The sequence below is a fragment of the Petromyzon marinus genome, chromosome 2 (genome assembly GCF_048934315.1).
Source record: "Petromyzon marinus isolate PM22_M1 ecotype Great Lakes invasive population chromosome 2, UKy_Petmar_22M1.pri1.0, whole genome shotgun sequence".
In the NCBI taxonomy this organism is placed as follows: Eukaryota; Metazoa; Chordata; class Hyperoartia; order Petromyzontiformes; family Petromyzontidae; genus Petromyzon; species Petromyzon marinus.
This window is the reverse complement of record NC_133668.1, coordinates 15446948-15473151: the sequence shown is the minus strand read 5'-3', so window position 1 is coordinate 15473151 and position 26204 is coordinate 15446948. Positions and strand designations below refer to the sequence as shown.

General features: G+C 47.3%; 1 protein-coding gene across 2 annotated transcripts; it reads left to right on the top strand.

Moving 5' to 3' along the window:
* The first annotated feature begins 13185 nt into the window (after positions 1–13185).
* LOC116946297 (lariat debranching enzyme-like) lies at positions 13186–21750 on the top strand. 2 transcript variants are annotated; one of them, XR_004403503.2, is made up of 9 exons: positions 13186–13554; positions 15847–16049; positions 16214–16338; positions 16503–16583; positions 16702–16787; positions 19903–20078; positions 20297–20377; positions 20512–20657; positions 20803–21750. XR_004403503.2 is itself a non-coding variant. In XM_032961349.2 (9 exons), exons 2-9 carry the CDS (start codon positions 15853–15855, stop codon positions 21218–21220), a joined length of 1359 nt encoding a protein of 452 aa, XP_032817240.2. In that variant the 5' UTR covers positions 13193–13554; positions 15847–15852; the 3' UTR covers positions 21221–21750. The 2 variants fall into 2 exon arrangements, 1 of the variants encoding a protein (XP_032817240.2); XM_032961349.2 differs by having other exon boundaries at positions 13193–13554; positions 19903–20127.
* The last annotated feature ends 4454 nt before the right edge of the window (positions 21751–26204 follow it).

Genomic DNA, 26204 nt, shown 5'->3' with positions numbered 1-26204 from the left:
TGGCAGCAGGAGAGATCACTCAAACATGTAAAATGTAACTGGTATAACAATGCCATTGAAAAGGGACAATCCATTAATCACGGACGGGCACATAAAGAGTAATTTAATGAGAAAGGGAGCCCGTTTTACATTTTTTTTTCCACAGGGAATTGGCTGCTCTCACATGGTGGCTCTCTGGCCAGAGTATTAATCTTTGGGCTGAAAGCCAGGCAGGAGGGTGGCAGGAAAACTCTGACACTCAGAGTGCGTGACTGATGAGCAGGGTTAACGGGAGGCCCAACACGACAACACACAGGGCATCCATGGGATTACACATTAACCATCGCCGCTTTCCGCCAAACAGGCCCACACTGCCAGCGTGTTGGTCTATTCATTCTCAAGCACATTTCTTGAAGCAGTTGCACAATAGAATCGTATAAGTATAAAACACGAAAATGGAAAGCCACATTGCTCCTGTAACATGCATTATAAATAATGCGGTGCTCAAATGTAAACTGTGTTCGTGATGAAAATTGTAATAGAAATTTTTACATTTACATTCATCACCTGAGTTTTCTGTCAGGAACCAAGAATGGACTTCATATATTTAAAGTTTTCATCCGTTTTATTGAATTTTGTCAGATTTTTCTTGATGTGGCTAATTGTAAACAACCAGTAAATGCAAAACAGAAGCAAAAACTTAGACCCTACATTTTATTAATCAAACTGTTATCCACGTTATCAAAGATATGCATTACTCCTTCATAAAATGGATCAACGTTCCATGTGAAAAAGTCCGAGGCAGTGTTGAACTTGGCTTTAAACAAACGCTATTAAAATCTAACTTTGTCCCACGGGGGGAAAGTGCAGTCCATACGTCAGGCACTCTGACACCCGCTCTTAGACATCGCCGCGGCTTTCCTCGGCGCCTGTGTTGCAGGCTAAGTGGAGTTGATGTGGCATGCGTGAGCGAGTTAATGTGGGCGGCTGACCTCTGATCTCAGGAAGCGGATGGAAGGGAGGCGAGGTGCGGGGAGGAGCGAGTGTGAGGAATGGCCGCGTCTGGCCCCTCTGCCCCACGGCGTGTAAATCAGGCGACCCTCGTCCACCAAGCATGCCCACAAGCCCCGCCGCTGATTTATGGGATGCAGGGGCCAGAGCCATGGCAACGGGGTGCCAGCACGAGAGCTGAGAGCTCTATGAAGTTATTCCAATAATGGCTTCTTCCCGTCTGCCAGATTCGTGGCAAATGTGACTTTTATATATCGCGCATATAAGACTTAATGAGTATATCTGATTATTCCTGTCGATGCCACTTTTATATGAGAGCAAAGCAACGTTTTATCTTCATCAAAAAAATTATTGTGAAAGTCAATTCAGATTTATTCAAGGATGGCATCACTGCAAGTACATTTCAGGCCTATACAATGTTTCCTGCGTTGTTTCCTCATATACGTGCATTTTGATTTGTTTAGTCTGTTGCCTCTCAAACAAAAATACTCAATAACAAATTTACCAGACATCCAAAGCAGTATCCTCGTGAAATAGGATATTAAGACTCAGTGAACATTTCCTTGATAATTAAACTACATTATTAGCATCATCATAAGGAGAAGATTCCAAAAATGTCATTGCTTTAGTTATTTTCCAATATTTTGACACAGTTCACATTGGCCTTTTGTATTAGCCTGACCCATCCCCCAAATATTTATTCACATGAATGAGCGGGGCTTCTGATAAATGGGCCAGGCCTACTCCCTGCCGGTGTGGATGAGAGCGCTTGGGGGAGGAGCTGAGTCTGGTTCCCAGCAGCAGATCTATACAAACGGAGCGGACCTCCATTTACACAGGGTGATTTATAGTGACTGCGGGGGGACTTCAAAGTACCGCCATATTATAAATGGCTGGGCCAAGTGCAGATGTCCAATGGCAAAAAAAATAGTTATATTAAAATGAAACGCCCATCAGGGCTTTGAAGATGCTTTGGTGCTCATCCTCGATAAACTATTTGAAATTGTTCACAGTGACTTACGATTAAACTTGAGAAAGGTCCACTTCAGAAACTGTCCTTCGGAAGACGTGGCGAGGTTGAGAAGCTCATCTTTTTACGTAAAAAATGTAATGATTGATCCACAAAACATGTACAAAAATAAAATACTGTACATTACTTGTAATGTATGTAAAATGTGGACGATGAAGGCACACAAGGACCTTTCGGACCAATGCCACCAGTGTTTGATTGTATCCACAGTTTAAACTTTTATATTTGGAGGGGCAAAGGGTTCCCTTTGTCCCTCACATTAGGAATCGCGGGTGCAATATAAATAATGTATTTTTTTAAATCTTAATTTTAAACTACTGAAAATAAATGAATAAATGCCCCCAGTTGGGGAGGGGGCTATGCCGCCCGCCCCTCCCCCGTGCCCCCTCTTCAAACTCCGCCCATGATTTTATCTCCAATTAAAGATTGACGCAAGAGACATTCAAGCAAAATGCAGACTGCTGTGTTCAATATAAAGACACCCTGCAATGAAAACGGACATTCTACACTGATATAATTCTAAGCATTCTCACCGAATACACACACACACGCGCGCGCGCGCACGCACGTGTGTCTCTCCTGAATATAATAATGGCATTTGTGGTGTTGCCGCAAAACCATCTGTGATGTTCACTTCGCAAATTATTTCCCTTGGATGCAATAATCGTCCTGTGTTGCACTGGGACGCTCCTTCCTCGTGGCTATTGCATTACGCTGGTCCCGACATTTGTGACCGCAGGAAACCCACGCAAGCGCTGGCGGGCTCGTTCCAGCATTAAAGAATCAAGCGGAGTGACTCTGCGATATAGACGCTGTCTCGCAGATGGCGGAGTTGGCATTAAAATGTCGCTCCTGGTGGTAAACGCGGTCCCAGTAAATGCTCTCGCATGCAAAGCCATCCGCGTGAAGGCTGCCCGCGTCGCGACACCGCATACGGCTTTGTCTGATGAGCACTGGGCAGAGTTAAAACGGGAAATGTCACGCGGTAGGCGAGCCCCAAGTCCCCCACGGATGTGACATCTCCAGTCCCTGGCCCCGCTGCCGAATGCCGCTGTGCAACGGAAATGTTCGGATCCATAAGTGCATGGCACCGCGTTGCCCACCGATCCACAGATTAACCGTGAAAGCGCCGTGCTGGACCCCAAGATCCAGAGCTCCAACGACCAACCACATGCTCCCAAGCTGCTAAATGTGTCTCAGTGACAGTGTGTGAATGTCGTTAGCGTTTCTTGCAAATGGGAGCAACTTAAACACGGCTGAAAATATGTTTAGGACTAATTAACAAAAAAATTGACAAGGTAGTGTTTCAGCTGATGTTTTAATGTCTATGTAAATGTATTTAAGGTGTTAAGAAATGTTGGTACTGTTCGTGTGGTTTAAGTGAACATTTGGTCAAAACGGTGTAAGTCCTGTGACTTTGAAAAAGTGAGCTTCGATGAAATCCAGCATTGAAATACACGTGTTCATGTGGAGAACGTTTGTATAGTTATCAATGTGCAACGACAAATCATTGGCAAATACTACTGGCCTATCTGAATACAACATATAGAATGATGGGATCATAAGTGTATATAATTCCACTGAGGGCATCTGAGAAATATAACCTGCAATATCAATCTGCCTCATAAAGGGTTAATTTATGGATCATTCAGCATGTGTTTTACAAGTGGCTGCTTTCCTACTGGAGTTGACGCACTGCCCATAACCTTCAAATAAATGTCACAGATTAAAGATGGAAACAGACAGCCACTGTCAGCCCTATGAAAAAGTCAAGTCCTTCACTCAGTACAGCAGAAGACGGCTGTATATTCTCTCGGCACTGCTTTTACTCTTTGGTTCTATTGGGTAAAGTCACGTAGGTGAAAATAAAATAACAAAAAATCACGACGTTTCGGCCACAACACAAGCGGCCTTCATCAGACAGTCTCGTCCCTTCACCTGATGAAGGCCGCTTGTGTTGTGGCCGAAATGTCGTGATTTTTTGTTATTTTATTTTCACCTACGTGACTTTACCCAATAGAACCAAAGAGTATGGATCCTAGCAGTCACGAAAGCTTTAAATCTAGAACTGCTTTTACTGTTGAGGCGGTGGCAATCAGCTGAGCTGCCGTATGGAACATGATAATAAAAAAAATATTTAGCAGTGATACGTGTCTTTATAATAATATTAACAGTAAAATAAATTTTGGTTAATACAGCCGCAACATTTACAACCAGTCTCGGTTAAAATATTTAATTGTTATCTTTATGGCTACCACCCCCGTTACTTACATCCGGAAGTCCCATTACACAAGTATCATTACACTTATCATTATCATGAGCCCTGACCTATTGCTGGATGAAGGCCTCACTGCGCCAACACCGTATCTCATGATCCTGTGATGCCACAATCCATCTGACTCCTGTACATGAACTGGTTTTATAGTGCCCTCTCCACGGTGGTCATCCTCAGTAGTCTCAGCCAGTAGCCATAATTCCTTTGAGTGGCATGTCTTATCCAAGCCCACTTACTTTTCTTAACAGAAATGTTGATGTCTCTGAACTGGCATTTCTTCTGTGATCGTGTGTTTCTCTTTGTCTCTTAGTGTACACCTCTCACTACTAATTTTCAGACTTTTCACCTTTTGTTCCATTTATATTGTTAATTGCCATGTTTTTGATCCGCATATTATGGAAGATAATATTCACTAATTAAAGACTGTCTTGTTTAGGCACATTTTTATCTTGATTTTCATAATCAAATTAAGTTTTACAAAAGTACTCCACTCCGCTATCGTGCATATCTTTAATTACTTATTTAGATCCTGGTCTACATGAATAATTGCTTTAGGTATACATGTATTGTGCAGTACAACCACGCGGAGACGAGGAATACTATAAGGGCTGTTGCCGCTTATTAACGCACACTCTCACTCGGCATCCTACACTCACACCAGTGTAGGTGCACTCTATCTCGGTCCTTCACACGGACACTGAATAACTATTTGGGTCCTACCCCGGCTATCCCCTTGGCTCTCTCACTCGTCTGGCCTGGGCAGGGGATCAGCCAACACCGCCCCGCGATGAGGAGAGAGACCCTTACTCCAGTCGGTCCTTATCCTGGCCCCCAACAACGACCACGCCTCCGTCACGGGGTCCCCCTTAAGAACCCTTTGGGTGGCTCCTCTCCCCAGTTCGCCCCCTCATTGGTTACTCACAATATTCCTCTACATCACCCCCCCCCCCCTCCCGGCTGCTAACATTAATAAAAAATCGCGGCGGGGCCGATAGCAATCAGCAAGAACAACAACAATAATAGCAATAACAACACGGGAAGTGAAGAGGCAGGGCCGTCTGCAAGGGAACAACAAGGGTAATAAGGCAGAACGGTAAGTGCAAAAGAAGGCCTCCATCCCTCGGTCCATTGTGCCGACCACACTTTCGGCGACAACGGACGTCTGCTGTAAATAGTGGCCCAGAAGGAGGTGCTCAGCGGAACAGAGCGCCTCTGGACCATGTACGTGATGCCGGTCCGCTCCCACGCACAGCATCCTGCTTGTGCGAGAGCAGTGCGTCCTCGGATGTCGGCTTTTCTCCCGACGAGGATGCAAGCAGCTCGTCGGGAGCTAACCGGAGGGGTCCTGTGGGTGGACAAACGGAGAGCTTTTGTTGCACCACATCCCGGCACGGGTGGCCAGGCTCGTCGGACACATCAAGCACCGGCCGCTCCAGAAGTGGGGATGAATCATCGGGACAGGGCAATACATATCCCTTCAACCTGGATGGATGAACAATCCAGTGACGGCGACCAAATCGGATGCGCACACACTGTGGCCGGCGGACCTCCACGACCTCAACGGGACCCTGCCAAGGGCGATGTAATTTAGGGAACGTTCCTATGGGAACCTATGGGCAATGCGGCAATGCTTTATCCCCCTTCCTCCACGGAAGCCCGGATACCTGGTGCTTCTTCAACCGTTCATTAGCCGCTTGCCAGTTGGCCGAATTGCCTACAGCGGCCTCCTGTGCTTCCCGCAACCTGTCAAGCGTGACTCTCATCGAAGCGGGCATGGCGGATCCCTTTTTAGACCGGCCCATGCCCGGCTGTATGTGCATCAGGGGTTCGGGGTCCTTTCTGTACATTAAATAAAAGGGTGAAAATCCCGTTGAGGCGTGAGGGGCCAACCTATACGCGGCGAGGACGCTCGGAATAAACAGATCCCAGTCCGACTGGGTCGCGTTCACCCGGTGGCACAGCATGGACGTGAGGGTGCGATGTAAGCGCTCTACCATTCTATCGGTTTGAGGGTGGTAGGGCGAGGTTCTAATTTTACTCGTGCCTAGGAGTTCACAGGCCTCCCTGAGCAGTCAGGAAGAAAAATTCCGACCTTGGTCAATAAGAAGCTGCTCCGGGGCTCCCTTGTCTAACATGTAGCCATGCAAAAAGGCATCGGTGATGGACGAGGCCAACTGATCATGTAAGGGCCATGCCATGGGCCAGCGGGTGAGGTACTCCACCCCAACCAAAGATACTTGCGGCCCCGCTGAGAAGCTGGTAATGGGCCTAAAAGGTCAAGGGCCACAAGTTCGTTAATTCGTGATACCTGGATAGATTGCAGCGGGGGCTGATCGTGCAAAACTGGAGGCTTCCGGCGTGCTCAATCTTGGCAGCCTTTGATGAATAGCGCCACGTAGCCCTCCATGCCCGGCCAGTAATAGTCCCGCTTGACGGTCAACAAAGTTTTATGAATCCCCAAGTGCATATATTTTTCGTGAATTATGCGAGTTAGTTTCCCCCGGAGGACTGTGGGCACCACAACACAATACGTCTGTAACTCAGCGTCCCATCGCATAAGAAGGCCATCATGCACGGCAACGACTGGGGAGGTCGCCAGAGTGGCGTTATGGTCGACAGATTTATCACGGCATCGAAATTTCAACAGAGAGGTATCCTCACTCTGTAGGCGGGACCATTCGTTACGAGCGAGACCTAGTCCGCAATCCGCGAGCATCGGCACATTTTGAAGAGGAGCCGTGTTGGCCGTCGCCACCAACTGAGGCGCGGATTCAACTGGAGGCCTGCAATGACTAGAGCCCATCACAGATGCACACACACTGTTCGGTGCCAACCTAGACAAGGCGTCCATGTTTCCATGCTGTGCCCCCTTTCTGTAAATAACATCTAACACGTACTTCTGCAACACTTCAAGCCAGCGAGACAGCTGACCGGAAGGTTGATCTATACACAAGGAGTATTGTAAGGCGGCATGATCCGTCCAGACGATAAACCGCCTGTCATACAAGTAGGGCCTAAACATCTGAACGAAATAGACAATGGCAAGCAGCTCTCTACAAGTTACACAGTAATGCTGCTCCGCGGAGGATAACACGCGGCTGCCTTATGCCACAACCCTTTTGGTGCCGTTGACCACCTAGGAAAGCACAGCCCCTATGCCCATATTGCTGGCATCCGTATCTAGAACAAAAGGCAACGAGAAGTCGGGATAACCCAGGGGACATGCGTCAGCCAGGGAATCCCGAAGCGCGGCGAATTACTCCTCCTCTGCTTTGCCCCATTGTAATTTTTGGCCCTTAACAGACAGCGTGTGGAGTGGCTTTGCAAAAGTCGCAAAATCCCATACAAACTGACGGTAGTATGAGGCAAAGCCCACAAAACTGCGAACTTCAGCGACAGATGTGGGGGTTGGCCACGCACGGACACAAACAGTGTTATCAGGGTCCGTAGCAACTCCTGACGCGCTGACCACATGGCCCAAACACTTAACAGAAGACTGCAGCAAGTGGCAATTTTGTGGTTTAAATTTGAGGTTAGCAGGACGCACTTTGACGAAGACTGATTCCAGGTGTTGCAAATGCTCGTCGAACGTGTGGCTGAAAACAATAACGTTGTCTAAATATACTAGACATGAGTCCCACTGAAGTCCCGCCAAGGCCATCTCCATGAGGCATTGAAAGGTGGCCAGGGCAGAGTGGAGGCCCATAGGAAGCCGATTTAAATGAAACAACCCCTGGGATGTGCGGAACACAGTTTTAGGTTTAGAGTCCTCATCCAATGGCAACTGCCAGAATCCTGAAAGTAAATCCAGCGTCGCCCGTGTCCACCAAAATACGCACTTCAACTCCTTGAATGTAACCGATGACCGTGAAGGAACCTGCCACGGCTGCTACAACCCGATGTGCGAGTGCATCCCCTTGGTGTATGCCCTTTGGCCACCCGGCGACCGACCGCGAACTCCCATCGTGAGTTTTAACAAGGTTAGTGGTGGCCAGGTAATCGGGTACCTGATCCCCACTAGATGGGTGAGGAGTGGGGAGCGGCCGAGTGGATGATGCGTTGCGACTTGCCTGTGGCCTTGCGGAAGAGGACGATGTGGAGGTGGAGGACAACGGGGTCCTGCCGAAGGCTCCGAAGTTGTTGCTGCAGCCCCACCTCGGCCTGCGCCAGTGACCTGGTTGTGGGCCTGAATGCCCTGAGCCACCTTGAGAGAGGACAGGTCGGCCTCCTCTGCGATGGAGAGGACGACGCCCAGCTCCCGCGCAAGTGAAAGAAGTCGCTCCAGCGCCAGGGAGCCGAGCGCCGCTACGTCCATGTTGGGATAGGCCGACTGCCCGAGCGCTAACAACATGCTGCAAAAGGCGAGAGGCGTCTCGGCCTCTCCCTGCCGTTGCAACAAGATTCTCCGGCGTGCGCTAGATGGCGGATCAAAGATCGCGGCCATCTGAGCGCACGCCTGAGGAAGCGTCGCCCAATCCGCAGCTGGGATGGAGTTGAAAGCGGCCAAGGAGTCATCGTCCAATGCCGTCGGTAGGGCCTTGAGCGCCTCTTCCTTTGGCCATCCAACCGAAGCATAAGCCGCCTTAAAATAGCGTTGAAAAGCTGTCCAATCTCCCCCAGCCGCGGTGAATGGGAACTGGAGGTAGCCGGCGAAATTACCAAATATTCGTGCTGTATTCCGGCGCGAGCGCTCCAAATCTTGCGATCGTCGGCGGCTGGACGGCAGAAATAATGGCAGCCGATTTCTGCTTCACATTTGGAGAGAAGATGGCGCCCGTTTGCTGCGTCGCGTCGGGACAAAAAATGGCGCCCGACTTCTGCGTCGCGTTAGAAGAAATGGTGGGAAGCGGCCGCTCCGACTCGGCTACGGCTACGTGCGGTTGGACCCCCGCCGTGGACATCCGTGTGACCAGGCCCGCAGCGGACCCCAGCAGCTGGCCGAGTTGGCTGGTGACGGTCCGCCAGTTCTCCGACGATGGCGGCCGGTCGGGACCAGCAGCCTCCTCCTCCTGCACCGGCTGCTGCAGCTCCGCGGGGCGCATCTCCGGGGCCCCGGACTCCGGGGACATCGTGGGGACCACTTCTAAGTTATCCTCGTCATCCGACTGCACTACGGGTAGGTTCTTGCGCTTCGCAGCCGACTTCGACATGACGATGGCGAAGGTTGTAGACCACTTCAGACACCACATGTTGTGCAGTACAACCATGCGGAGAAGAGGGATACGTTTAATTAACGCACACTCTCACTCGGCATCCTACACTCACACCAGTGTAGGTGCACTCTATCTCGGTCCTTCACACGGACACTGAATAACTATTTGGGTCCTACCCCGGCTATCCCCTTGGCTCTCCCACTCGTCTGCCCGGGGCAGGGGATCAGCCAACACCGCCCCAGGACGAGGAGAGAGACCCTTACTCCAGCCGGTCCTTACCCTGGCCCCCAACGACGACCACGCCTACGTCACGGGGTCCCCCTTAAGAACCCTTTGGACGGCTCCTCCCCTCAGCTCAGCCCCGCCCACTTTCCTGAAAGTGCTTTCCGAAAGCTCCTTAAGTAAACCATGACGTTACGTCATCTTTGGCCCCTCATAACTCTCAACCCGCTTGCACTTCCTTCTGCTCGCCCCCTCATTGGTTCCTCACAATACTCCTCTACACACATTTAACAACGCACGCATCATGTACAACAAGTTCGCTAAACAAATGAATATATCTTTGGGTAGGACATAACTGGAATTCACAACAATATATGATTGAAATTACTGTATGTAGATGAAGTCAGCATAGGTGATTTAAAATTGGTTAAAAAAAAACCGCTGCTGCATAATAATAATTTAAAAGAAACTATTTTTGGAATTACTTTCATCATTGCGAGTAGAAGCGACTGGTTTTGCCCCTCTCGCGATGACTCGTTTTTTCGCCCATTGTGCCTGGGGCGTCATTTGCTGCTCGTTTACGACAAAGCTGATTTCACGGAGGAAAAACACGCGCAAATCTCCAGGTGTCCCCACTCATCGACACCTCCATAACTAGCACCACCGCATGTTGTGCAGCTGTGCCGAGTGAGGCATGCTAATGATAAATGTGGGGTTTTCATTCCAGCACTGGTCACCGACACGGGAAGTATGAATAAAATGGTTATGTTTCTTAAATCTCCCCTGCCTATACCAAGACAACAGTATAAATGTGTACACCACAGTCGATTGGCAGGTTGCGTGCGTGGGTATTTTGACCTTATCCAAGATGTCTGGCCAGTATGGAAGGGGAAGCTAAATATGGTCGAGAGGGGCTTTCTAGTGTGCCCTCTCGTGTAGGCCCTTCCACCTGCAGTGGTGTGAGCAAGCAATTACAGGGCTGCACATTTTACGTAGTGATCGCTCCGTTGACAACGAACACTCCTTGAAAGTGCCTAATTGCGTAGTTTTTACACACTCTGAAAGAACGGTCATTAATGAGTTTTGCCATTTCACTTTCTGTATGTCACGTGTAAAGCATTAGCTCAATAAACTACACGTATTTTTGTGCAATAATTAGTCAATTTTAAATGGACAGTGTGTTCATTCATTATTAACGCATGCACTGTTTTGTAACCAAACTTGGGTGTGCAGCTTCATAGCACAGTGTGCTAATCACTGCTTGCCAACTTCACCCATATATTTATAATTATACAAAGACAGATGCATGCCTGCAGAATAAATTCAGTATATTATATGGTGTACCTTCTAAATGTGATGGAATATTCAACAAAGTCCAAAAAGGCATGTGTAAAGATAAATAATTGCATGATGTTTTGCAGGTGGCAATGGAAAAAAAAGCAAAGGGCGCTTGAATGTTGTAACTTGATTAGCAATTAATTTCAGATGATGTCCCCATCTGCTGGATGTACAATATCTGATGGCATGCGCTGCAGAGTGAATAATGGCCATTGTGCTGGGGGCGGCCGCGGTGGACTGCCAGGCTCTCCTCGTTCAGATGAGAGAGAGACTACACTGCGATGCACGAATGCACATTCCATCTTGGAATATTTGCATGAAACTCCAATAATACAGAGATTCAAATATAACAATATTTTGACTCATATATTGGCACGAAACTTTACCCTTGATTGCATTGTAAGTATTTATATACGCATTTTCTTTGCCTTTTCAGACTATTTCTATTTGACTATTATTGGCTTTTTGTGTCCCCGAAATTCTTTGAAAACGCCACCTTCCACGGCCTCTGTTACACAAGCGATGTGCACCTCAATGTACTTTCACCTGGCTGAATAATGTTCTAAATAATTGCTGCACTGTATTTAAAACTTCACTTATCCGGCCCAAGAACGGCTGACCTTAAAATAAAAGAACCTGTCCTCTAACAGCCAAAAATCAATTTATTTTATTTTTCAAAGGTGGGTTGGTTTTTTATAAAAGGTCTAGGATCTGTCGGAAACAATTTTGTCACTCGCTGGCGGTGGGGATCAACAATCATGATGGGTGAACTTCAAAGCCGAGTATGGTCTCCGTGGGTGCCACTGTGGGCTGCCAAGCTGCGTCACCAACACCATGATCTGTTACGGCAACATCCTGTCCTGGGCCTCCCTCGCCATTAGCGCTTTCCTCTCAAGCACAGCAGCCTTTCCGCATCGACGCCCAGGAAATAGAGAGACAGAGATGGGAAACAGCAGAGTGATACATTACAGGGATGGGATTATGCTATTGCTTTCTGATCTGCTGTGTTAGATGCATGGTGGCAGGGGGCATGGACTTCCATGCTGCGTCACGTCAAGTATTGCTGCCTCCTCATGGACGCCCGGGCAATTCAATGCCTTATGTGTGCTAATGTATTCTCAGTGTATGGCCATTGCCGCTTGGGTAGATGTAGTGAATTACTATTGGGATAATTCACGCTGATTTTACACTCATTGGTGTCATTATATGCATTGAAAAATGTCCGGAATTATAAAGATGTTGCATTGCAGAGTTGTGGATGTCGTGGTGACTTGAAGAGACCTTTATCCGGGAGTGGATCAACCATGCCTCGTAACGTGGTAAGAGTTAAACAACAGAAAACACACATTAATCAATATGGTCTCATCGACATAATAAATATGCTCTCAACAGAGGTCCCCATTCATGTCAACCAGCGTTCCCATAAAGCAAAGCACGCTTTTGAAACCATACGCATGCAACTCAAAACGGCATACCCAACAATAACGGGGCGATTGAATGCGAGGTGAGTGGCCCTTACAATCACCGCTACAACACTTCTTGGCGAGTAATGCCCCTCGTGGTAATAATTACCGCCTAAGCGTCCCAAGGCGAATAGGAATTACGAATGCCTGTGATGCCAGAGCAGAGCAGCACATTTCACTTTGCACGCGAGTGCAGCCACCTGCTGGTTGAGCGACTGACAAGCCCAGCAAGCAGCTCACCTCGTGTTTATTACACCATTCATCAGGAGCAATGGTGAAAAGCCACCGCTGGGCTTATGACCTGCCACGTCAGGGAAAACATCGAAATTCCAAGCTGCACATCAAGTGAGAACGGAGCCTAACGCCCGCATTATTCAACGCTAGAGAACAGAGTGGAATAACGCAGACTTTCTCATTCGAGACCCACACATCGCAACTCATGGCTTCCACATTCCTCGAAGACACGTATATGTAACCATGAACCGCATGAGAACATCAACAAGCCGATGTTCATAACTGGAAAATGAAATGCAAGCTGCAGTGCGACTATGGGCATGCAACCCACACTCTGGACCATACAGACCACTGTTGTCTGCGCTCCTTGAAAGGAGGAATAGCAAAACTATATCAACTCTCTGCTGAGGCACTGAGAATGACCGCTTGGGTTAGTGCTGCCCTCTGGTGTGAAACTGCACATTCCGCACCTTTGCTCTCAGTCCATAACACAGCACAGCCGAATTGAATAACATTTTTTTTTACAATTGCCTTTTTTTTACTGCAGAGAGTCCACTTACAGTGCATTGGGCCTAACCAGTTGCAAAGAAAATCAGTCTACATTTGCGAGACGTGGCGCTGCACAATTAACGTTAAACTGCTGATGTAACAATATTAACAATTGCCCGCGGTCACGCTTTGCAGTCGTGGCCACACGTGTGCATCGGTGGAGTGGGAGAACTGGAAGGTTTTGTGCGAGTTGCTGCTGAGTGGCTGAGTGATTGGGCTCCCACGGCATTCCCGTTTGCTGGGTTGGGGGTGGCCCCCCTCGCCCCAGAGTCTCTCGCATTTCAGCTCGCCGACTCGGAGGTAACCGCAAATCCTCTGTTCTCCATCTGCATTCGTGCCCTATAAGCTCGCGAGTTGCGCCCTAGGTGGTGGCGGTGATGTTTTGTCGTCTCACCGCTCACACTGCTGCTGTAAAGCTGGCAAGTAGGGGCAGTGCGCTGTTATGCGACGGAGGCTCTTTGGCTCTGAACGATGCCGGCTGAAATGCGCTGCTTTGGCCGAGGGGTTATTATACTCGGCGATGCAATAGCCAACGCGCGTGCCGATGTTAATTCCTCCCTACGGTTCGGGTTAATCCACTGCTGGATGATGGCCTCTCCATGCCTTGTCGGGCGTAGGGGGGTGGGTTAACCATACTTCGTCAGCCATAAGAGGTTTTTGGGTTAAACGTGTCGTTAAATATCGCCACCGCCCGACGCAGCCAATTAGTAAGGGTTGTCACGTAAATAAAACGTGCCCAATTCGTTACTAGTTCAGCGCACCGGTGTGTTGGAGAGCAAAACCCACAACGCGTACAATGCGTATTCTCGGGTCTTTCGGTAAAGTCGCGTAGATGGGTTCAAAGAAAATAACAAAATAACAATTCGAGAACGACGTTTCGCCGGTAATTTTCGACGAGCGTCATCGGGCGGACAGGGCCGTGCTTTGATCACTCGGTCAGCGAGCACTGGCGAAGAGAAGCCTAGGATCAATCATAGAATGGAACCCTAATTGAAATAGTGTAAGAACACTGTTGTCGGCCAGGGGATTCGACTTCGGCTGGCAGGGTTTGATAGCGCCGCAGCGCGCTTCACCATTGCACTTACAACTCCACACCCCGTGTGTGTGTGTGTGCGGCATGAATGCTGTACGCGCGCTTCTTCCATTCGTGGTGTTCACGATAACAAGCGGTCCCCTAAATTGCTATTCCAGAAATGCCGTGCGTTGCGAAATTAACCGTGGCTTAGCGGGGGGGCTCTCGCACGCCCGAGGGATTTGCGTCGAGTTAAAGAAGGGTTGGGGGGGGGGGTACCGTTCGAGATTTACAACGGATGGGAGTTTAGGGGTTTGGTCAAAGGGGAGAGAATCATTCCGCAGTGATGTCAAACGCTGCCGCAGTGAGTGGCCGTGTGGCATCCCAGCAGTGCGGACGGAATGCGTCTTGCAGCAGCAAGCAGCAGCAGGCTGGATGCTTCATGCAAGAGCCCCTTGCGGCAGACCGATTAATGGGTTCACGTGTCATGCCCGCAGACAATTGTTAAACGCGTACACGATGTGCACGGCACATCGGAAGAAAAACATCTGACGCGAATACTCTGCACGCATTGACATCTGTAAACGACTGAAATATGTGCCAGGGCTCGAGACGGCGGCGCTAAGTATATCGGATGAAATAGTACAGCACGGTACTCGATTCGCCAAATTTGTCAGACGGGGCCCTCTTGAAAAACGAGTCTGAATATTCAGTGGTTAATTTAACACGTAGGCTTTCGCGACCGATATCATCCATAGTAGACGTTTTTGGGTTAGGTCGCGTAAATATATAAATGTGTCGTTAAAACCCGCCACCACCCGACACAGCCAACTAGTAAGGGTTGTCACGTAAACAGAACCTGGCCAATTCGTCACTAGTACAGCACGCCGGTGTGTTGGAGAGCCAAGCCACAACATTTACAATCTGAGTACGACGTTTCGCCAGTAATTTGGAGAAGTGTTTCGTTCCTTATATAGAGGCGTAGGGTGGTCAACACATCTACACCTCTATGTCAAGAACGAAGCAGTAAGACTTCTCCACAAATCTGGCAGTCGCCTGCTGAAGCTAGTTGTAATTACTGGTGAAACGTCGTACTCAGATTGTAAATGTTGTGGCTTGGCTCTCCAACACACCGGTGTGCTGTACTAGTGACGAATCGGCATGTTCTGTTTACGTGACAACCCTTACTAGTTGGCTGTGTCGGGTGGTGGCGGATTTCAACGACACATTTATATATTTACGCGATCTAACCCAAAAACCTCTATTATGGATTCAATGGTTAACTTTCCTGTGTAAAGGAAAACTGATCCTTTTTTCTATATTTCTTACTTTATGTTATGTTTTATTTACCGTATAGTATATTTTATAAGCGTTACATGCAAATCTACAATAACAATGGCTCCCTTTTTTTGTTGTTGAACCCTATCACATCTCACAACACACCGCATGGGCAAGTACAGTACATTTTGTGTTCCGACTTACGAACGGGTCTCAGGAACGAATTGCGTTCGTACGTCGATTACGGATTAATTCTGCGGTATCATTATCCTCGCTTTTGTTGGTGTGCTTGTGTGCACCAGAGAGCCATGAAGGTGGCGGTGGCAGGCTGCTGCCACGGGCAGCTCGACAAGGTGTTCGCCACGCTGGAGCACATGGAGCGCGTGGAGGACGTGCACGTCGACCTCCTGCTCTGCTGTGGAGACTTCCAAGCGGCACGCGACGAGACCGACCTGCGGTGCATGGCCGTGCCAGCCAAGTACCGTCACATGCACAGCTTTCACAAGTAACTGTCAGAAGATGGCACGGGGGCCCGGAGGTTGCAGACCCATCTGCATCATTTGTTTTTGTATTTTCTGGCCATAATAAGCGTGTGTGTTTTTTTTTCTTTTTCTGGGGCTCCTAGATTACTTCAGCACGTACTGTGAGATGTGCCCTCTTCTTCCCTAGGTACTATTCTGGTGCACAAAAGGCCCCGGTGTTGACCATCTTCATTGGTGGTAACCATGAGGCCTCTAACCATTTACAAGAAATTCCATATGGTGGTTGGGTGGCACCAAACATTTACTACCTGGGTAAGAAACCACTTCCGTTTTGTCTCGAGATGTTTACATTTGTGTATGCATATTGGGAAGCGTATCAGTGTTATATGGAAGGCATTTTAACTCTGTTATTGAATAAGTTATAGTGTGTCCAGTGGTATGAGTTCAAGCTACTGTGGTGTGTTTTTTTTCTCCAGGATATGCTGGAATTGTTAAGTATGGCAGCCTGAGGATAGGGGGACTCTCAGGAATTTACAATGTCCACAACTATTGCAAAGGTAATTATTGCTGTAATCTGTTATCACATTCAATAATTGGGTTTAAAATAATACTAATAATGAGCTGTTCTAGATAGTCCCATACGCTGATTGTTGAATAACTCTAACCCTAACCCAGGTCATTATGAGTTCCCGCCATACAACAATGATACAGTCAGAAGTGTCTACCATGTGAGAAGTTGTGATGTTATCAAACTGAAGCAGGTGAGGAAAACACATTCTCGTCTACATTTTTTAGCAGAGGGGCAAGCTTGAAGTTTGTTTATAATTCCTTGCAGTAGTTTAGCAACTTATCTCAACCAAGAAAACTAAGAAAGCTATAAGCATCTGAACTGAGCCACTGTGAGTTTAAGCACCAGGTATATCAGGGGTCGGGAACCTATGGCTCGCGAGCCAGATGTGGCTCTTTTGATGATTGCATATGGCTCGCAGATAAAACAAAATATTCTCACTTGTTTTAATCCATCCATCGATTTTTCACTGCGCATGTCCTGTTCAGGGCTGCAGGAGCAATTGTCCATTATTTTAATTGGATGATACTGGCCTACGTTTGCCGTTGCTGGGTAAAACAGGTAAACGCCCCCTTTTGAATCAGTCTGAGACTGCGTCTGCTCGGTCATTAGCTCAAAGCTAACCCTTCGACGAAGAAGATGGCGAAAAGAAAAAAAGACGACGAGTATCGTACATTCCAGGACGAATGGACCGAAGAATTCGCCTTTGTGGAGAGAGCGGGTTCTGCGGTGTGTCTAATTTGCAATGACAAAATTACATCGTTGAAACGGTCGAATGTAAAGCGGCACTTCGACACGCGCCATGCTACCTTTGCATCAAAATACCCTGCGGGAGACAGCAGAAAGAAAGTGTGCCAAGAGCTTCTGAGCAGGATGCAAGCTAGCCAGCAGCAACTCCGCGTATGGACCCGGCAAGGTGACTATAATTCGGCTAGCTTTGCTGGTTCTTTAGCAATAGTGAGGAACGGAAAACCATTCACAGATGGCGAGTATGCTAAAACGTTCATGCTGGATGTAGCCAATGAACTTTTTGATGATCTTCCGAACAAAGACAAGATAATCAAACGGATACAAGACATGCCTCTGTCGGCAAGAACTGTTCATGATCGTACCATCGTGATGGCAAACAAAGTGGAGGAAACGCAAGTGAAGGACATAAATGCAGCGCCGTTCTTTTCTCTGGCTTTGGATGAGTCAACAGACGTGAGCCATTTGTCGCAGTTCAGCGTGATTGCAAGATATGCTGTTGGTGACACACCGCGCGAAGAAAGTCTTGCTGTTCTGCCATTAAAAGGGTCCACAAGAGGTGAGGATTTATTCAAGTCTTTCATGGAGTTTGCTCAAGAAAAAAGTCTACCTATGGATAAACTTCTCTCAGTGTGTACTGATGGTGCTCCGTGTATGGTGGGGAAAAACAAAGGATTTGTGGCGCTTCTCCGTGAACATGAAAATAGACCCATCCTAAGTTTCCATTGCATTATACACCAGGAGGCACTTTGTGCTCAGATGTGTGACAGGCAGTTTGGCGAAGTGATGTCGCTGGTCATTCGTGTGATCAACTTTATTGTTGCCCGAGCCTTAAATGATCGCCAGTTTAAAACACTGCTGGATGAAGTTGTAAATAACTATCCTGGTCTGCTTTTGCACAGCAATGTGCGTTGGTTGTCAAGAGGGAAGGTGCTTAGCCGTTTTGCGGCTTGCCTGAACGAAATCCGGACTTTCCTTGAAATGAAAGGCGTCGGGCATCCTGAGCTAGCCGACACCGAGTGGCTCCTCAAGTTTTACTATCTCGTAGATCTGACTGAACATCTGAACCAGCTCAACGTGAAAATGCAAGGCATTGGAAATACAGTGTTATCCCTTCAACAAGCTGTATTTGCTTTTGAAAGCAAGCTGGAGCTTTTCATCACGGATCTTGAAACAGGTCGTTTACTACATTTTGAAAAACTGAGCCAATTTAAAGATGCATGCACAGCAAGTGAGCCCATTCAAAACCTTGATCTCCACCAGCTAGCTGGCTGCACATCCAGTCTCCTACAGTCCTTCAAAGCACGCTTTGGAGAATTTCGTGAGCACACTCGTCTTTTTAAGTTCATCACCCATCCAAACGAGTGTTCACTGAACACAGCCGACCTGAATTACATCCCTGGTGTCTCCGTCAGAGATTTTGAAGCAGAAGTGGCTGACCTGAAGGCCTCAGACATGTGGGTGAATAAGTTCAAGTCACTGAATGAAGATTTGGAAAGAATCACACGACAGAAAGCGGAGTTGGCGAGCAAGCACATGTGGACAGAAATGAAAAAACTCCAACCCGAAGACCAGCTGATTCTCAAAACTTGGAACGCGCTTCCTGTCACATACCACACACTGCAGCGTGTGAGTATTGCTGTATTGACCATGTTTGGATCTACGTATGCATGTGAGCAGTCATTCTCACATCTTAAAAACATCAAGTCCAACCTACGATCACGTTTAACGGATGAAATCCTCAACGCTTGCATGAAGCTTAACCTCACCAAGTACCAACCCGACTACAAAGTACCAACCCGACTACAAAGACATCAGCAAATCCATGCAGCACCAGAAGTCGCATTAATGGTGAGTGTTATAACAACATTATTTAAAAGAATAAATTCAGAGGCTTATTATACTGACATTTAGTTGAATTCACTTTTAAAATATATTATATGGCTCTCACTGAAATAAATTTCCAAATTTTTTGCTTTCATGGCTCTCTTAGTCAAAAAGGTTCCCGACCCCTGAGGTATATGGTCAGCTGTAATATTTACTCGATTGAACCTTTTGTTGGAGTAAAAAAAATAATTGTAATAAATATGTGATTCGTAAATAGGCATGTTTTAAAGCAGCGGTCCCCAACCTTTTTGGCACCAGGGACCGGTTTCGTGGAAGACAATTTTTTTCACGGACCGGGGGGGGGTGGGGGGGGGGTTTGGGTCATCATTGGGTCTTTCCCCCTTTTCAAAGAAACTCTCCAGCGACGTTTGTTTTTTACTCATTTTGGCTACTAGGGGTTAGTTTGTGGGTTTACCAACACTGACTGAGACAAGTGCGCAGTGCGGGAAAGAGGCGCGGACGGAAGTGGTAAATAATAAAATAATGATGGGCGGGCCACGCGCGGACTCACCACTCACCTCCTGCTGTGCGGCCCGGTTTCTAACGGGCCACGGACCGGTACCGGTCCGCGGCCCGGGGATTTGGAGACCCCTGTTTTAAAGAATATAAATGAATTTAATAAATTACATACATTTAATAAAATAACCCATGGCCGGTTAATCTCGGCCTTCTAGATTCAGCAGCCATTGGACGTGTTTCTCTCTCACGACTGGCCCCGTGGGATCTATAACTACGGGCAGCGCGAGGAGCTACTGCAGCGCAAGCGCTTCCTGCGCAATGAGGTGGAGGCAAACTCCCTAGGCAGCCCAGCCGGTGCCCAGCTGCTCCACCACCTGCGACCCACCTTCTGGTTCTCAGCACACCTGCATGTCAAGTTCGCTGCACTTGTGCAGCACAACGTGAGGAAGTGATCAATGCCTGACATGAAATAAGCTATGCAGTAGAGACCCAATGAACCTACCCGACTACTGGGACTCAATGTGCAAGCTTCCCAACTTAAAATTGCTGTTGCCACCTGTTGAATTATTCTACTGCTCAAATGCCCCTCTTATGCCTGTGCTTGTGTAGCAGAGGTTTGGTGATGCCGAACCCAAAGTTACAAAATTCCTGGCCTTGGACAAGTGCCTACCTCAGAGAGATTTCCTGCAGGTTGGCAGAGCATGCTGTAACCAAAATACACGCCATGCATGAGGCATTCACAACTTTGCAAACAAAAAAATATAAAGTCACAAGCCAATCGCTTTTCATGAGAAAGTTCTCTCGGATTGTTGTCTGCAAATCAGGTTGTCGAGATGTTACACGACCCAGAGGTTCCTCTGCAGCTGGAGTATGATTCCGAGTGGCTCGCAATACTGAAGACCATGGACCACTTCACCAGCGTGTCTCCTGAGATACATGCTCCTTCACTCAAGACAGAGCATCATCTGAGGTGTCTCTTCATTAATGTCACCGTAACTTATTGCCACTTTAGTACACTGCCAAACACTTCATTGTTCTTATCTTAAGTGGTTTATATTACCATGTGATTTTCACTGTCTGCTAATCCTATTAATTTAATTGGTTTTCTCCAACAGACGTAATTATACTTTGACAAAGGAAGCCATCGCCACTGCCCTCGGTTCCCTTGGTCGAGATCTTCGTGTGCCACAGAATTTCGTGAAGACCGTTCCAGACTATGGTCCTCACAAACCCAGAGCACAGGATCCCAAGCACGCTGTGAATCCTCAGACAACTGTGTTCTGTGCCGCACTGGGTATCAGAGATCCCAACGTTGTACTTAACCCGGAACTGAGTACAGTCCTTAAAGAGCCCCATAAGGACATTGTGGGAAAATCGGTGAACAATATGGAGATGCACGACCAGAAAAGTGAGCTTGAAAGTCGTGATGGTAAAGTCTGTGAATGTGTTTGCCTTAAACATCAAAGTGGCATTCATTGCAGCACTAATGAAGATGCAAATGACATACTCGGAGAATCCCCACCAAGAGCATGACACGGTAAAATGTGGTCGTGGCAGAAATACATTATTAAACAAAGAAGAAATAGATTTTAAAGTTGGCTGTGATAATAAAATGCAGGATGGTGATGAAATCGTGGAGGAAGTCATTGATGATCTATGAATGTAAAGTGCAGTTCAAAACACTCCCTGTGAGTCCATAGTATCTGCTGCTTTATTGAAAATAAGGATGTGGGAACAAAATAACGATGTTTTTGTCCTTTGTTAATAGGCGTCTGCCTTGATCGACGAGACTTCTGGAAAATGGCAGAAATGCTGCATGATGCAAGAGAGTCATGACTATCCAACTTAACTCCGCAGATGGGTTGTGATTTTCCAGAGAGAGCTGAGCAGGATTACAGAATATATCTTAAGGAAAAAAAATACTGCGTACACAGATTTTGAGTGCAGACTAAAAGAACACGTTTCACCAAAGTTTAATACAATGGCTAGTTGTTTTCAATTAACTAATTTAGAAAATGATGTATCTGCAACAGCATGGCAATAAATCATGTTTTATAAACGAACGAGTTTTACTACCCGGCTTCAACCGGGACTTGGATTCACCACGCCCGGCCGCCTTTGTCTCCCCAGTGGCGATGTTTACACACCACACCAGTTACTCGTTTGAGGCTGAGTCGGCCTAGGGGAGGCCCAGGACCGGTTCAAATAATCGTCACCGTTGGTGGCCGTGAGCGGGAATGAAACTCGGGTCGCCGGGTTCGTAGCGCAGCGTAGCGCTAACCACTACACTACCGCTCCCCCCACACACACACACAGACACAAATACACAGACAGCACGCTAACCACTACACTACCGCTCCCCCCACACAGACACACACACAGACAGCACGCTAACCACTACACTACCGCTCCCCCCACACACACACACTCACAGACAGCGTGCTAACCACTACACTACCGCTCCCCCCACACACAGCGTGCTAACCACTACACTACCGCTCCACACAGACAGCGTGCTAACCACTACACTACCGCTCCCCACACACACACAGACACACAGACAGCACGCTAACCACTACACTACCGCCCCCCCACACACGCGCGCTTGCTGCAGACACACAACTTTCAGGGTGCGTGCGGCAGTAAACGACTGAAATAATAAAGCAATGCTGCGTGAAGAACGCCTTAGACCTGCAACACATTTGTATTTCACTTTACCCATTGGAGGGTTGGGGGGGTGACATCAGCAGGCACGCTACGTGACGCTTCCACGTGCGCGGGTCACATGACAGATGTGACGTCACAGCTCACTTGCCGTGCAAAAAATATATCCATTATTGAGCTACCCCCCAAAAATACAAAAGTATTTTTTTAATTATTTTTGCATGGTGTACAGTCTGGAAAGTACCCACATGGCAAATTTCAAGTTTGTTGCATGTCGGGAAGTATGCTAAACATTTTGAACAGACACATAATCACAAATTTCCCTTTTATATATATGGAGATTAAAGTAGAACTTGGAAATACAGTCATCTCTCATACAGCATCTAAATATACGGAATTTTACTATAATGTAATGTATCATTTATGGGACAAATTCCATATACGTTGCGTTAAATTTGCATTTACGAAACTTTTTATCTCTAAATTGTGTTTGTTTGGAGGGGTGGCGGAGATTGAACAATGGACAGTGTTGTTTGAGCGTGCATTTCATGCTTCAGCGGCCGTCTGGAAAGCTGTTCCAATATTGAGGAAGCCACTGGAGTCATGCAATTTCAAATCGAGATTGAAAACTCATTTCTTTAAAACGGATTTTTGTGTTTAGTTTGTTGTCTTTCCTCGCACCTCCGATTCGCACGATTGGCTATGTACGAAAGCGAAAGAAGTTCAGCAGACATACATACATACGCTGCTCCACGTGCTTTGTGTGGCACGCTTTTCATCCTGTGCTGATTACCTGAGCTCGCCGTGCTGCCCAAGCTCGGGTTGGGGAGCACGGCGTACTGTGCACGATTTCACAATTGTTTCAATGATCTTCAGTTCAAGTGAGTTAAGATGTCGTTTATGGAGGCCAGGAAGTGGAAGTGATAGCAGAATCGCAAAAAGAGACCTTGGGTGTAAGTCCTGTATAGTATTGTTTTTCCGCTATTTACGTTGAGTTGTTACTCGTATTTTATAATATTTGATTTTACTTTCAACGTGCTGAAAAAATGTTTGCTACATTCTGAAGTGTGACTATATCTTTAAGCCTAATTTCTTTGCGTAAAAACGCATCTTCCAAATATATAATGTCAGTCGATGGGGAACAGCGTTCGATATTCAGAATTTTGCTTTACGGACAAGTCTTCAGGATATAGTAATAGGTTTTACCCTTTTAACTGGCACAAAAACTGACACCTTTATTCAAGGCATCATGTTTGCAATAACCACAACACAAGCAGTCAAGATGCAAACAAAAGAGACAACTCTGATAATAATATGCACTGTCCTTGAATTTGATTGGTCCACACCCGAGACGACTTTTCTTAGAGCCTAGTCTCCACTGGTGTTGGACCAGAAGACGCCAAAAGGCGTACAACTCAAAAACAGCGCACTATCAGAGTATTGAGGGCTCGGGGTGAGCATTTACATTATGAGACCTCCTTTTCCAGTAACAAGATATAGTAATAGGTTTTACCCTTTTAACTGGCACAAAAACTGACACCTTTATTCAAGGCATCATGTTTGCAATAACCACAACACAAGCAGTCAAAATGCAAACAAAAGAGACAACTCTGATAATAATATGCACTGTCCTTGAATTTGATTGGTCCACACCCGAGACGGCTTTTCTTAGAACCTAGTCTGCACTGGTATTGGACCAGAAGACGCCAAAAGGCGTACAACTCAAAAACAGCGCACTATCAGAGTATTGAGGGCTCGGGGTGAGCATTTACATTGAGACCTCCTTTGCCAGTAACAAGATATAGTAATAGGTTTTACCCTTTTAACTGGCACAAAAAACTGACACCTTTATTCAGCTCTCAAACAGAACAGAGAGGAGACCTGATGGCTCACTGGGGCATTCTGTCTACAGGAAACCCACCCACACAGATTCCTACTTGAAACCTGACTCCCACCACCACCCAGCTCAAAAGAATTTTCTCATCAAAACGTTATACCACAAGGGCACATTGCATTTTGGACCAACACCACCTGACCAGTGAATTAAAACATGTACACCTGGACCTCAAGAGAAATGGATACTCTGACCGTACCATCGGCCAAGCTGTTTCTCCCTCCATACAGAAACAACCACTTGATACTCCGGTCAAAACCATCACACTACCATATATAGCAGGCGTTACTAAAAAGATCTCCAAAATTCTAAACAAACACAAGACCCTGGTCCGGTTCAATACAGTACACAAAATCCGTGACCTGATCCCATCCGTGAAGGATGTCATTCCTGACTTACAGTACCCCGGGGTTTACAAATTGAGCTGCACTTGTGGTGATTGCTATATCGGGGAGACGAAGCGACATGCCTCTGACCGAATTCGCGAGCACAAATCAGATTTGAAACATGGCAGAACGAATTCTTCTGCCGTGGCTGACCACTTACAACGCTGTGGGTGATCACGATATAGTTTTCTCCGATATCAACGTTCTCTGCAAACCCACGGGTTTTTATCAGAGATTTGTCCACGAGGCAATTCAGATTTACAAACACAGACACAATTTCAACCGAGAGGATGGTTTCAAATTAAGCAATCATTGGAAAGATGTTCTAAATCAAACCAAACATTAAACTAATTTTCAATGGTACAGTAAAAAAATTTCAAGTAGTGGCATCCCAAACTTTCACAGCTGCTTATTTCTCTCCACTCACTCACTCCCCTCACTCCACTCACTCCACTCACTCACTCCACTCCACCCACTCACTCCACTCACTCCACTCACTCACGCCACTCACTCACTCCACTCACTCCACTCACTCCACTCACTCACTCCACTCACTCACTCCACTCACTCCACTCACTCACTCACTCCACTCACTCACTCACGCCACTCACTCACTCCACTCACTCATTCCACTCACTCACTCCACTCACTCACTCCACTCACTCACTCTACTCCCCCCCCCGCCCCCGCTGCTGGTCCGTCATGGTCCTCACCCGCTCCTGGTCCATCATGGCCCATGCACCTCCTACGTACATCATGCTCATTTCTATGCTAATTCCTTTGTCAAAGCGTTTTGCTTCCTCCCACACAGCTTAAAGGACGCGACCTGGGCTTGGCTGTTTTCACTCCAACGCTGTCCTCATGACAGCACGGTCCCTTCACCTGATGAAGGCCACTTGTGTTGTGGCCAAAACGTCGTGATTTTTGTTATTTTATTTTTTACCCACGTGACTTTACCAAATAGAACCAAAGAGTATGTAATGACAGAGCCTACATGCGCTGTGAGCGGACTAGTGGCCACTGGAGGTAATGACAGGGGAGTCGGCCTACAGTGTGAATGCACTAGTGGCCACGGGAGGTAATGACAGGGGAGTCAGTTGTGAGTGCGAAGGGGCTGGTGGCTACGGGAATGATCGAGAAGGGGTGCGTGGTCAGGTGACGGAAGAGGACGGTGGAGTCTGCCGGTGGAGCGAGCGTCCAGAGTCATCGAGAATGATCTATAAGGGGGGCGTGGCCTCGGTCTGTATATAAGGGAGATGCGCGGGAGACTCGGGGCTGTTGCAGTTGGGGTCTCCGCCTGATGTCAGGTGAACGTGTCTTCAATAAAATGCCATCTCAAGAGAACTGTGTCAAATCTTGACTTAAAGCTTTCGTGACTGCAGGAATTCATATTCTTTGGGTCTTTCGGTAAAGTCAAGTAGATGTTTTTGTTATTTTCTTCGAACCTATCTACGTGACTTTACCGAAAGACCCAAAGAATCCAAGTGTGTAAAGTCATGACACAAGTGTAGCCGGACTTTAAAGAGGCTCTTTACCAGTACCTCCGAAACATAAGACAAAAAAAATCCTGGAA